This window comes from Eucalyptus grandis, chromosome 2 (assembly GCF_016545825.1).
Source record: "Eucalyptus grandis isolate ANBG69807.140 chromosome 2, ASM1654582v1, whole genome shotgun sequence".
NCBI classification, from domain to species: domain Eukaryota; kingdom Viridiplantae; phylum Streptophyta; class Magnoliopsida; order Myrtales; family Myrtaceae; genus Eucalyptus; species Eucalyptus grandis.
Genome location: NC_052613.1, coordinates 15,405,164 through 15,419,568, shown reverse-complemented (window position 1 = coordinate 15,419,568; position 14,405 = coordinate 15,405,164). Strand labels below are relative to the sequence as shown.

At 37.6% G+C, this 14,405-nt stretch overlaps 1 protein-coding gene across 1 annotated transcript; it reads right to left on the bottom strand.

The window, feature by feature from the left end:
- Positions 1-10,859: 10,859 nt before the first annotated feature.
- LOC120290359 lies at positions 10,860-12,010 on the bottom strand. The gene has a single exon (XM_039306390.1). It carries the CDS (start codon positions 11,934-11,936, stop codon positions 11,103-11,105), a length of 834 nt encoding a protein of 277 aa, XP_039162324.1. The 5' UTR covers positions 11,937-12,010; the 3' UTR covers positions 10,860-11,102.
- Between the last annotated feature and the right edge of the window lie 2,395 nt (positions 12,011-14,405).

The window sequence follows — 14,405 nt, the reverse complement described above, 5'->3', positions numbered from 1 at the left end:
TAGCGAGGGCGAGCCCCGCCGGCCTGATGCGAGGCTACCCTCGTGGCCTAGGCGGCCTCAAGCTGGCCTTGCCTTTGGGCTAGCGGGGCTTGCCCTTGCCGGCCGTGGGTGAGGCTCAACCCTCGCCAAATACGGCGAAGGCAAGCCTCGCCACCCAACACAAGGCCGCCCTCGCGGCCACTACCGAGGTGGCCGGCAAGGTTGACCTTGACCTTGCCGATCGTCACCTCTGGCCGGTCACCGAGGTCTAGCAACCGACTGGAGGAAGAAGGAGGAGAATGAAAAAATAAAAATAAAAAGAAAAAAAGAAAAAGAAAAAAATTCAAAAAAATTCAAAAAAATTCAAAAAAATTAAAATATTATTAAAAGTTATTTATGTCAAATATCATGCCACGTCAACTGGCGGCATCTAGTCAGCAAAATCCGACCAAAATTGGTCGGAAATGACTAAATTGGCACAACGTAAAAAAGGTTTAGAACTTAATTGGCACAAAAAAAAGGTTTAGGACTAAATTTGTACAAACACAAAATGTTTAGGACTTTTTTTAACACTTTTCCCCTAGAAAGCTATATAGCTAGGAGCAATACCACGGCCAAAGCTGGAAAGAACCGACCTAAAACAAAACTTTCTCCCTAGCAAGCCTTTGTGAAATTACAAATGCAGCAAGCACACCCACTGGGTGACAAAGGCAGATGCAAGGACTTACCCAAACACAGGTAAAAAACTAGAAAGGTCAGGCAGAAACTGAAGATAATACTGTTAAATCTCTGCCTGGATGAAATTTTTCTAGAAGGTGATAATAGGCATGGCTTTAGAATTCTAGATGAAAACCTAAGCAATGTCCAGCACCTAAGCAACGTCCAGCGGCTCTTTCCCAGGTATTATAAGTTGGATTGTGGCCACTTGCGTACAGCAATCCCCAGCAATGGCAACCCGGGGGACACTAGCTTGCTAGTTGCCAAGAAACCAACTTCAAAAGAATTAACATTCTTAGTCATCTTGTGAGCAGAATAAAGTATATTTTAGAAGTTTAAAACCTGGTGAGATTGCATACCGATGCCTGAATGTATCAAAATGCTCCAGGATCAACAAGATTGCATGAATTTCTCAATTAGTCACATGGAAATTTTTGGGGAGCTCATACATAGTTGAAATACTTTCCACAGATATTTCCTGCAATAGACGCTCCCAATCATTCAGGGATCGAAAGAAAACAGACAGATAACTTCTCCAGCTAACCTGCACAATGACACACTCACAGTCGCTTAAGTCCTTCAATAAGATACTGATCAGCAGCTCTTAGAAGCTCTTAAGCATTATCTGTCATAATTTCAACTGACCTGGAGTACGTGAACCTCTAGCATTAAAAGGATCTAGTGAGTTAGAGAACTAAGCATATAGGCCCTTTGCGATACTAAGCTAAACTTGCATGACCTCATCATCAACTCAAAAAAATCTCCCATCTTATGTTTGGAATCTGTATGCTAGTTGCATCCTTCTCCTGTAAGCAAACATAAGGTGAAAGTAGTCAAAATGCATCATGTGCCCACATGTAGCAGTCTCTGCAGTTAAATAGATTAACAAGGCTTCTTTAAGATGAGAGAAACTGGGTTAGTGTGGCATGTTTCCTCAAGATTAGGAACGTGACTGCTGGAAATGATGGTTATTACCAACTTAAAAAGAATACAAGAGCTTGCCTGGTAAACCGCCATCAAGCATTGCAAGGAATGTATAAACGGATAAGCAAATTCTGGACATAAAATTGTCTCGCTGCAACAAGCAATTCAATCATGAGGCAGCCTGATATAAAAACAGACAGGAGAGTCAGAGGAATAAGGTTAAATTCACAAGAGCACAGAAACTTGAACAGACAATCAGAGCTCACATTCAACCAAAAAGGTTATGTCAGAATGCATAGCATTGTTCACATACTCCTCACTTAGACAGACCTGCAATAAGAGTCTTTCGACCAGCCCAAGGGACATATGCTGAAAAGAAGAAGCATATCCTAAGCATTAAAAGAACGTAATTTAAAATTGGACATAAATGTTAAAGGAGAAATACTTGTATGTTCATTAAACTTAATCTTTGTTTGAAGGAACAAGGCACTCATCTTCCAGAAGGCATTAACGACCTATTACCAATGTCAATGTCCACCGAGTTATTGTCTTTATGAACTTTTGAGACTTCACATCATATTGCATTGAGTGGTTAATGCAAAATAACAGATTCTCTATTTACTCTATTCTCTCCTCTTTAGATAGTATTAGAGCCCAAGAGAGATGACTGAATATTTAAATATTAAATCACACTTTCATCTAACAGTTTAAATTTTCATAATAATTGGGAGGTACGAACACATGGAGTGCCAAAACTTAACACAGAGGACACTTAAGTGCCAAACTTTGAAAATGTACATTTAAGTGCCAAAATCGAGTAAAATGGATAACTTAAGTGCTGTTCCGGCCAAAATCCGCCAAATTACTGGCGTGGCAATTTTCCGACGAGTTGAGTGCAAAACGGTGTTGTTTTGCACGCCGAAGTGGTGAGAAAATGCAAAAATGACATCGTTTTGTATCTAATGTGTAAATAATTAATATACAAATTAATTAAATTAAATTTAAAACTAAATTTATTTAAAATATTCTAAAATATAAAAAAAACTTAAAATTAAAAAAAAAAAAAATTAAAACAAATGAGGGGGAGGTGCCGAAGGGAGGTGGGCGAGGGTTGAGCCCTCGCCGCCACCACCAGAAGGGCTGGCGATGGAGAGGGGAGGGTAGGTGGGGTCGTCGACCCTGGTCGACCGGTGGCAAGGGCTGCGGCCTTGGCCCGCACCTAGCGAGGGCTCGCGACCCTCGCCATCGGTCGGTTAGGGGCCGGCGACCACGGCCGATCCTCCCCCTTCGTCGCCGACCCTTCCAAGCGATGGCGGCGAGGGCTCGCCCTCCCGCCCGCCTTTGGCGCCCCCTTTTTAATTTTAAGTTTTTATTTTTTAGAATATTTTAAATAAATTTAGTTTAAAATTTAATTTAATTAATTTTTATATTAATTATTTACACATCGAGACAAAAACAACGTTGTTTTTGCATTTTCTCGCCATGTCGATGTGCAAAACGATGTCGTTTTGTAGTCAACTTGCCGAAAAAATTGCCACGTTAGCAATTTGGCCGATTTTTAATCACTTAACCGATCTATTTTACTTCGATTTTGGCACTTAAGTGTACATTTTCAAAGTTTTGGCACTTAAGTGTCCTTCCGTGCCAAGTTTTGACATTTGGGGTGTACTTTTGCCTAATAATTGGCAATGAACCTAAAATCTCATATGATGTTAAAGCAGAAGATTTTGAGTGAAAAACGGTCACTGGCCGAGATAAGCCAAGTCCAAGTAGGGCGTCACCTGGCGAGGCCCAGTCAAACTTTGGACTCAAGATAAGCCTACATCAATATCTTTTAGAATTTAGCCATTCAATATCCGAGATGAGGTGTCTAAGCTAACTTACAACCTAGTTAGAAACTTGAAGGATAAGTTTATCCAACCATTAATGCTTCTTGACTCAAGACCAAGTAGGGCGTCACCTCTCCCCAATTAGATTTGCTAGCTTTCATTTTTAAAACTATTAGACCTTCACTATTTTCCAATTTTATAGAAATTTTCATAGTTTGAATTTGGACAAATTTCCTCCATGAAAATTGTTCAAAATGTCTTGATTTATAACATACTTAAATTTCATATTTTTCTGAGGTAAAATGGCTGGATTAAGAGCCCAATCATTTACCAATTGGACCTTGCCCAATGCAGTGAAAACAATGACTAGGTTGCCTTCTCGAATTTTAATAAAAAAATTTCTTCTGAATTTGGACATATTTCCATCATAAAATTTTGAAGGATATCCATATTTACAACATATAAAATTTTTAAAGAGTTTTGTGAAGATTTGGATTTCGAAATGAGTCTTTTTTTTGTGGCCATTGGATATACTCGAAGGGTAGATTGTTGGGTGTGATTAGTGATTTGTTGTTGTTTTTACAGCACGAATTGGATTTGTCTTCCTTCGTATAAAATGTTATCTAAGTACTTCTCTACAATATCTTCTAATTATAATTTTTTGAGCCGGTTTGGTAAGATAATGATACTGATTTCAAAAATCACCCAAAACTGTTTTTCACACTAGAATGAGAGAGTCACACACCCAAGCTTAGAATTTAGTTCTTAAATATCATGTGGACATGTCCCAAGTTTCTTAGACATAATCATACCCCATTTTGAGACTTGATGATCAAGTTAGCTTGCATTTAATGCTCATCTTAAATGCTTCTTGACTTGGAGGGTAAACCTTGGCTTAAGGCTTGGAGAGCAAGTCTAGGAAAGCCTATAAATTGAGGCATCCTCCTCTCATTTCCACACTACCTCATCTCCCTTTCACTTTTCTCTCTCCCTTGCTCAACCGACCACTCCTCCATCTCTCTCTCTAGTCGGCCCTCTCTTCCTCTAAGCATCCTTTCAGCTGTTCATTGCCCTCGCCATTTGAGGCCACTGGTTTACGAAAGAGTAAGTAGAACTTACTAATATTTGATTATGGCGTTGTTTTATGCTAATCCAAATGTGTAGCAAGTCCTTGATTGAAATTGTTTGTTACTTGTTCTTGTTTGCTCGAGGCTTGGTTTGTGTTTGCTTGGATTGATTTAGACTTTATTCCTTAATTGAGTTTGGTTCTTGTTTATTGGACTTTGGCTTGGCCTTTGGCTTGAATTTACTTGGAACAGTTCTTATGCTTGGTTATTGTGCCTTGGCTTAGCCTTTAGCTTGACTTGAATTGGAAGTGACTCAATTCTTGTACTTGTTTTATTATACCTTAGCTAGACTTTGTTCTTTATTTGAAGTTTGGTAATTATTTGATGAGCTTTGGCTCATGCTTGGACTTGAGTTACTTTGGAAGAGACCTAGTACTTGTGCTTATTTGATATGCTTTGATTTTACTTGACTTCAAACTGATTTGGGAAAATGTTTTTGTGATAGCTCGATTCTTCCATTGCAAAACTATTTTCAAACTATTTCGATCTATTTCACAAGTGTATGTTCTAATTCATGCCTCAAGCTCCAAAAAGGGTTTTGTCAACCTTGAACATACTTGGGATCGCGATAGATCGATCCTTTTTGTTAGTCTTGGTGCAATATTGAGACATATCGTTCCCAAGCCAACTTTGGTACTAGCTTGGTAAACATGTCACAACAAGCTGGTCTTTTCATGGTCTCAATGCGGTATTGAGGCGTAGCATTCCCGTAGGTTAGTAAACATGTCACAACAGGCCGATCCTATCATGTTCTCAGTGCAGTATTGATGTGTAACATTCTCAAGCCAAGATGGGTATTGGATTGATGCTCAAACATGTCAGATCAAGTTGCAATCCTTGATCCACGCCTAACATGTTCAACATTTCAATTCCGGTAAATTATTTCCCACACTTATGCATGACACTTCTTCGAGCCCTTGAACTAAAAGTGAAGATAAGAATCAAATTGTTATGCTTGGTGTATGGTCACACGAGGGAATAATTTCTAATGGTCGACCAAAGGATTTTGGCAATGATGCTGGACGGACTCATTGTCGAAGAATCGTTGTCATCCTTTAATTAAGGGACGTTACCTATTTAAGTTCGGATGCCTGATGGATGCATAGTTGAAGGATTGTCGTCACCCTTAGATTAGGGAACGTTACTCGATAAATTTCGGATGCCCAATGGATTCCGAAAGAGTCACTAAATTTCGGCTATTATCAAATGAATCCCAAGTGCATGAGTTTCTCATATACTAATTGGGTTATTTGTATATGCTTGCATATGATTGAGTGAGGAGTGAGTCCCTAATGTTATGTAATAAATCTTGGCTTATGCTTGCATATTATTGTTTGAGGATTTCTCATGTTACTAACCAAGATTTAGCTTTTGTTTTGCTATTGATTTACCATCGACAAGTGGTCGGGTTAGGTTATGTGCTTGTTAATAGGTGAGGCATCCTCCTACCCGGAGATTAGTAGGTTTTATTTCTTACATTTATAACTCACCCTGTTGTTTTTCAGAATTGTAGGCATGGAGGTCTCATAGTAGTTCTAGAGTTGCAGTCTCGCTAAAGGAGCTAAGAGTTATCCTAGCCTTTTGAGTATAGAATAAATAATTGTTGTAAATATAACGGCCTACGATAGAAGGGCTTGTAAATGTAACTCATGTAATTGTGTTTTGCAAACAATTGTTTTCCTAGCTATTTGTTATTGTCTAGGTGTTGTATATATGCTTCTGTATGTGCTTAATGAAAAGATAAAGGAAATGAGACGACAACACACTTGAGATCAAGAAATTGAGGTCATTACATAAAATGTCTAACCAACAAGATTATCCATCAATATATCCACACTATAGCCAACCATCGCCATTGTCATGAATAATGGCTAAAATTTTCCTCCCCTTAATAGACAAATGCAACTAAATATAGACTATCAACCACTTATGCTTAAAATTTATCAAAGACTAGAGAACTATAAGCACATAAGAGAATTTATGAAATAGAGCAACAAGACTAAAGCTTGAAAATTCTAACTTCAAAGGAATATCTTTGGAAATGCGAGTATGTATGATAGCACACATGCCCCTCGGCTTCCTGTAATAATCCTACCACTTACCGCGGTGAAGGCATGCTGGTGACGTGCACAAGTAGTTTATTGCACACAAATATCCTGCTAACTCTGCTTCATTTAGACTCTCATCTTAGATCTAATAAGTAGGAGCTCTAATTTGCATGAAGAGTGACCATTGGTTTGCATTCTCTAGTCACACTTTTTCCTCTCTCACTAACCAGGTAAGCCTCATGAGATTGACTCAGGCATCAATTTAGTAAGCACCCTCGGCGAGCCAGAGGACAAAGCGTGGTCACAAAATTGAGTGAAAAGCTATCAACAAGAGCAATTTGTCAAACAAAAAATAAATAGTAATATACGGAGATCTCTGCCCACAAAACAGGGGCAGTGGACACCCAATTCAGTAACCATAAAAGGTGTGCGCTTTTATTTTTATTTTTTGCTTAAATTTGTATACAAATTTACATGAAGAACAACCAATTTCGTATAAAATCCCAAAAGTGATGGGTCAACATATCAGATCAAATAGTCATGCTAATTCATGACTCATCAAGATCACCAGACCATAAGTTTCACCATAAGCTTGAACAATGCAATGAATAGAAGAAGAGTACATATTCGAAAAAGAGAATTCCTAGACAAACCAAATAACCACCAGATCCACCAACTAAAACTTCTCATCACTCCCGGATCTCAAGGAAGTGAAAAGATCCGAAAATTTTCAGATTGAATGCGTCGACACGTGCAATGTTCATTAGATCAAAACGATCCAAATACGCACATCCCAATCAGTCACGAAGCACAGGATTGCGTAGTCAATCAAAGTTGAAAACGAAGAAGCATTGTTTACCAAACCGCAGCATAGCGTTTTGAGGATGAAATTGGGATTTACCAAAATTCATCTGATAAATCATCTAAAAACACAATCTCACAAGCATTCTCAAAGATTGCCTCCAAATGAGTACCACTCAAATCCAGCACCAAACGGATCGATCACTCCAAAAGTGAAATTCCAAACACTGATTAGTGAATTCATCAATAAAACATAGAAAGTTATTGAGTACCCCAAACTCCAAATCTAGATGCACGCTTACAAGATAATAATCACAAATTTGAGAAAGAAAATACCTACAAACGTCCAGGTTCCTCTCGGAGAAACAAACACAGGTATCGCACTAAATAACCTTACCGAAATGACCAAAAGCTTTTTTATGTTGATGCTTGATAATGTTCCGCTACAAACTGCCCATGAATACACGATACTTGTCCAACACTATCTCCGATCATTCTTTCAATTCCAACTGCGATGGCAGTGCATTATCCTTAAGACTTTTGGAAAAATATTCAGATGACATGGTAATAATAATAACTGTTGGAAATACATTGCAAAAGATTAGAAAATAAAAACAAATGTCTAAGGCATGCAAACACTATCCTTAAAGATAATTCTGTCCCTCGAAATACGAAACTTGGTGCATAAGGCCTTAGCGGCTATCCTCGATACAATAGACATTTTTCTATACTCTGTATTTAATATGAGAAAGAATAGAACAACATTATGTGTACAACCCTATGAAAAGAAAATGAAAGATATGAGAACATAGTCTATCTTCAAATATTGTGGTTTGAAGTTTAATTTATATTTGAATAAGAGAAAGAGAGAGCCGTTAGGAGACCATCATAAATCAATTGGTAATTAAAATGATGACCATTATAATATAATGAAAGCTTATGAAGTAATAAATCAAAAGTTATAAAGTCGTTATATGACCATTACAAAGTCGTTATATGACTGTTGTAAAACCGTTACAATAATGATGACTTGAATGATAGTCATAATTTCTAATAAATATTTAAAAGCTACAGAAATATCCAATAGGAGCAAAAACTACTTAAATGTTGAATAGGAGCAATGGACAAGGGCTCAAGTTTTCTTGCAAGCTATACAACATTACCAATACGAGGGTTCTTCTATTAAGACCATAATATATGTTTGGTCAATGGCTTAATAAAAAGGGATAATTCAAGCATATGCTCAAAAAGAAATGTTCTTCATTTATACGTTATCTCTGTCAAGGTTACAAGTCAAGAACTTGCAGAAGAGATATAAACAATCTTGCCTGTACTTATTCAAGCGAAATGTTTAACATTTAAAATTCCTCTGTTGATTTAAGTGTCATAATCTAATAAGACTTTACAAGGGACGTAACTTAGGCTTGGTTAAGGTTTTGAGAAACGAAAGAATTTGCTAGGCTCAAAGATTTTTCATTGAAGGGGTCTTGAAACTAGTGATCATCTCGACATTATTACCAATCTTCTTCCCTCACTAGGAATCATTTTATTGTATAGATACTTTGTTGGCCATGAGAGTCTAAAGCCAATTTTGGGACGTGTGTGCAGAAATGTAATGCTAAAGCATATTAAGCAGGCACAATAGTTGAAGATCCAAACATCGCCTCAATAAAAGCATATATTTTTAACCTCTCCATAAGACAAGGGTTAGCAAATACTTCACCTCTTATAACTCCCATATAAAAGACCATCTAACACACAACGCCAGTGGCATACCTTAACTTTGGGTTTCTCACACAAATAAAAATTCAAAAGAGAAGTTCAATGTCTACATCCCCTATGAGTTTAACTTAAGTTTGCAGTGGAGTCGACAATCTATCGTGACCTTCAAGGTGAACCTCCAAGAGATAGTCAATTGCTAGATAGGCCCGAATAATTACCAATTAAGGAGATGCTACCGTCGTCTAGAGAGATGAACATGGGGAAACACCACATTGCCAAGTTGTGGATTCACAAAATTAAATCCTGAGTAAAAGAACTTTGTTGGAAGCCCTTATTACTAGCTTAAGGAGGAAGACCTTGTACGACTTTAGTTATTTGCTCATGACGCTGAGACTATCCCAAACTATGGTTTACTGGGAACAAGCCCTCACCATCAAAACTAGCAGCTTTGTCTTTCTTTTATATTTTGTTCTAATGACGCTTTCCTCCTCCTAAAGAAGATTCATTTTTATATAAATTGTTGTTCTTTAATGATCAGATTTATAATCTTATAGAATTCATTCCTTTAGTTGATAAGGATAGGAATCGCGATTTAGCCTCTAGATTTTAGTGGACACTCCGAATAGGGCCGATAATTCATGTTTTCTATCATAACCATGTTGGTGTCATAATAGTTGCTTGTGAAATGCAATTTGATTAGAACGCGCCATTGTTTATCAATCATGTCAGGTTCTTGAAATCCAAACACGACAGATTTATTAAGAGAGTTACAAAGACAATATTTAATACCCTTAAGACGTAAAACTCTTCTATGTATAAACTTGTAGAAATAATTTTTTTTTTCTTTTTGCCAAACATATGCGGAAATATCCTTAAACGTATATTACGAATGATTTCTACACGTAGTTACACATTCACCACTTGACATGTTTAATTTGTTAACCTAGTCATTGAGCATGTCTAAACATGTCGTAAATTGGCTTAAAGGGTCAACCCACGAATGAGACATTATTATTTTGCATATAAACGAGTTGACCTATTTTTGACACAAATATGACAAAACTCAATCCTAGCACATTTAATTACGTGTAGCGTAAACAGATCCTCACAAAAGAATTTCTAAACTTAAGTGCTAGTCCACCCAGTATATCATATTTAAACAAAGTTGGAATGAATGATTATTGCTTCTAACCAAGGTAAGACATAACTTCCAACACTTCTTCTTTGGATATACACTGAAGAGATACAAAGTACGAAGAAATATATTACTAGTGAGATTAAATTATCCCTTGTCTGCACATCCGAGAAAGGAAGTGCTGGAAAAAAAAATTAGAAGGTCAATAAATTCATTTCCTTATTAATATCGGTTGGATCAAAACCGACACGGTTTAAGGAATTAATCAGATACAGATCCACCCAAAACTTACCCAATGGGAAGGCCCAAGTACAACTGGACCATTACATCTTTCCATATGAGTTTCCACCTTGATTTCCTCCCTCCTTGGAAGCCGAAAAGGCTCCAACTCCCCTCCCATTTTTCGATGGTTCATCACGTGGATTAGTTACAGAGCATAATGGGTTACTGTTCAAGATCAACAGTAATCCCAATGGACCTTGGTTCAGTCATCTGCTAAATGGGAAAAGAAATGAACTGATGATTTGAAGCCACTATGTAGTGCAGATTCCTGCTTGGCTTTTTCACTAGACCGGAAGAAGCAAAATGGAATGAATCATCATTAATTCCACAAAACAAATTACAAAGTCAGCATATGCACATTCTAAATCAGCAGATCCGTCGTAACAACGAAATTAGCAGACCCGGAAATGAAAACGAAAAAGTAGAAAAACAGAAGCAAAGGAAAACATAAACAAAAAAATCTTCACATCTCTCCCTTATTCGAACCCTTTCCCTTTCATCGTCGCCTTCGCCATCCACATCTTGCTTTCTGTCTCTCTCAAACTCTTCCTTTCTTCAGCGGAAACAGATGAGGCAACGACCCACCACCACCACCGCTCGCGCTCCTCACGTGCGTGCAGATGGGCACGTTCACCATGGGCCTGATCCTAATGCTGTTCGATCTCGTCCTCTCCAACCCTTTCCTTATCCTCTGGACATAGTTGGTGCTGCTCTCCCTGTCTCTGTCTCTGTCTCTGGCCTCCTTCCTCTCGTCCAGGGAGGCCACGTCGCCGAGAGAGCTCGAGGAAGACGAAGTGGACGATGAAGAGGACGAGGGCGAGAGGGAGGACGAAGCCCTCCGCTTGGTCTTCAGCCTTAGGAGCTCCTTCCACAACACGGTGCACTTGGGCGGCCTCGGCGATGGGTCGTCGTCAAGAAACCAACTTACCCTGTTCTGTTCTTGATCTTGGTCTCTGTTATTACTATTACAGTAGTTCCTGTTGCTCCTCACCTCTTCCTCTTCTCGATCCGGCTCTTGATCTCGACCTCCATCTCTGACTTCTTCACTGTCTCCGGATTTCGGCTTGAGGGTGATTCTCTTGAGCCTCTGGGATTGCTGCATTTGCCAGAAAGGAAGCAGCTTTCCCTCAAAGAAGAGCTCATCCGCACTCATCATCTTGTGGGGACTCATGCTGGCGGCCAAGAACTCGAACTCACCGTTTCTTGGTTTCTTTTCGAGGTCCATCGCTGCGGTTTCTTTGGCTTTGGTTACTTGGTTGTGGAAATGGCCATCTGGGTTAATGGAGATGAAGTCGCTCTCATCAAGAAGATCTGCAGAGAATGAGATCCTGGGGGCTGAGAATGGTGGGTCAATGTTTTCTTGGGAAACCATAATCTTTCCTTTTCCTTCTCTGTTTTGGGAAGAGAGAGAGAGATGTGGATGGGGAGACAGACAAGAGGGAGGGTTTGGAGATGGGATCTTATAAAAGGAAGGAGACCATAAAGGATGGCATTCATTTGTTTATTTTGCTGATTTTTTTTTTTTTTTGGTGGATTATTTTGCTAAATTTGGTTTTGCTTTTTTTTTTTTTTAAAGTGAAAATCTAAATTAATTTTTTAATTACAAAAAAATCTCTAAACTGGCACCAAAAACTAATTTTTGACATAAAAATCCCAAATCAATATATTTGTAATAAATTTATTTTTCATTCATTTATGTTGAATTAGAACAATATCACAAAAATCCATAAATTGATATATGGTAAAATCTCAAATTGATACCATCGTTAACTGCTAAGTATCATCCAAATCAGTAATTTGATAGTAAAATTTATTACAAATTAATAGATGATAAATTTGTTACGAGTATATCGATTTGAGATCTTTTTTTTTTTTGGTAAAGTGAATCGATATATTTGTCATAAATTTACTTTTCATTAAAGTGAATCAATTTGAGATCTTTTGTGATAAAAAAATTAATTTAATTTATCACGAGGTATTAATTTAAGATTTTCATTATATTTATTCTATTTTAATATGTACATCTATATATATTTGGTAAGATTGGTCCTGCTCTTCAAAAATAATATATATGTCCGTCTGAGGTCTGAATTTTGTCGTGATTGAAGTCTCAGTGTCGTCTTTTGGACGGTTGAATAGAAAATGGAGGTGGTCTGGAGATGACCAAACATCAGAGCTGAGATGGTGTGTTAGAATATGGAAACAGCACATGGACCTCCTCGGGTGTATTACATGACAAATGGCTTGGCCTCTCTCTATCTTCCTGCTGCATGCAAATAGAGACCAGAACACATCATCTTTTTGGTCTTTTCCTTATCGTTTCTGTCCATGTCAATCCGATGTTCTGCATATGTTCACCTCCTTATGATATTTGGGTCGGATTCGATTGATTTTTTATCTAATGGAAAAGTTCACAAAAGAACGAAAACAAGAGAATGCTTTTTTGTGATAATATTATAGTTTGTATTAGTCATGTATGAACTGTTTATATTTGAGGTGATAGCAGTATGTTAGTAATTTTTCCAAATATCCTCCTTAATGATCATGGTTTGACTTTGAACACTATAGTGAATGCTAGACATAAATGAATTTGCATTGATGACCGATTTAATGAGATATAAAATATTTAATTTGTTGTTATTAACTATCGTGATAGTACGTGTTTAGATTTGAATGGATGACTAATTTAATGAGACATAATAATTAATTTGTTCTTAATGAGAAAAGCCAAGGTTTGCCTCGAAATATTTATTGCTAGGTAGCGGTTCCCTAGAGATATCGCACTTAAAACAAAACGCCCAGGAAGGTTAGTATGTAGCTTCCTTCCTCACGTGTCCTTGGAAATGACCCTGAACTCTGAAATATATCCTATGCTCCCGGTTCCGAAATTCTGAAACCTAAAACGTCCTCGCGACATTTAGGCGTAAATTTAGGGGTGCATGACAAACCAAAATCTCTATTCCATAAATAATTTTTCTATTCCAGACTTATTTCTATAATAGAAATCCGTTTGATAAAATTATTTTATTTTTCTATTTCTAAAATATATTTTTGTTCTAGAAATAGATTTGGAACAGAAATTAAAAGTAATTTTTTTTTTTTCTATTTCTAGAATAGAAATGAGAAATAATTTTTTTTTTCATCATTCGTTCTTGTTACGAACCGGTTGTCTATCCATCGCAGTCGACCATTGTCTGCCATTCATTGCCGTTGGACGCCAAACACCGGCCTCCACTAGCCGCCGGTTGTCGGTTGCCGGTCGCAACCGCCTCGGTCACTGGTCGTTGCCGCCTCAGTCGCCGAACGCCATTCGTCAATTGACGGCTATCAGTCGCCACTAACCACTACTGATCACTAGCCACCGATCGTCAGTCGCCACCAACCACTACTAGTCACTACCGTCCGAAAGGGAGAAAGTTTATATCGTTATCAAGCGAATTTCTATTTTGGGAAGATAAATTTTGTATCGTTATTAAATGAATATTTTTGCCTAGAAACCCATTTAGAAATAGAAATAGAAAAATCTATTTCTCTTCCATAAATCAATTTTTGACCATAATGGTTATCATTCGCGCCCTTAATAACTATCCGTCATGTCAATTCTATAGGTTTTGCAGGTAATTTTACACACGCCTAGATATAACAAGCTAATTAGTTACTTGCAAGGACATGAATAAGTAGAATTTTGGTTGCATGACTTGTTTAACTAATGATTTACAATTTTTTGTTGTATACGTACTTCTCAATTATTATGTCGTAGTAGGAAATAGATATTGCATACGTTCTTGAATGGTCAAATGAATTTTTAATTGAAATAAAAAGCAACGGAAAAAAGTTAGTT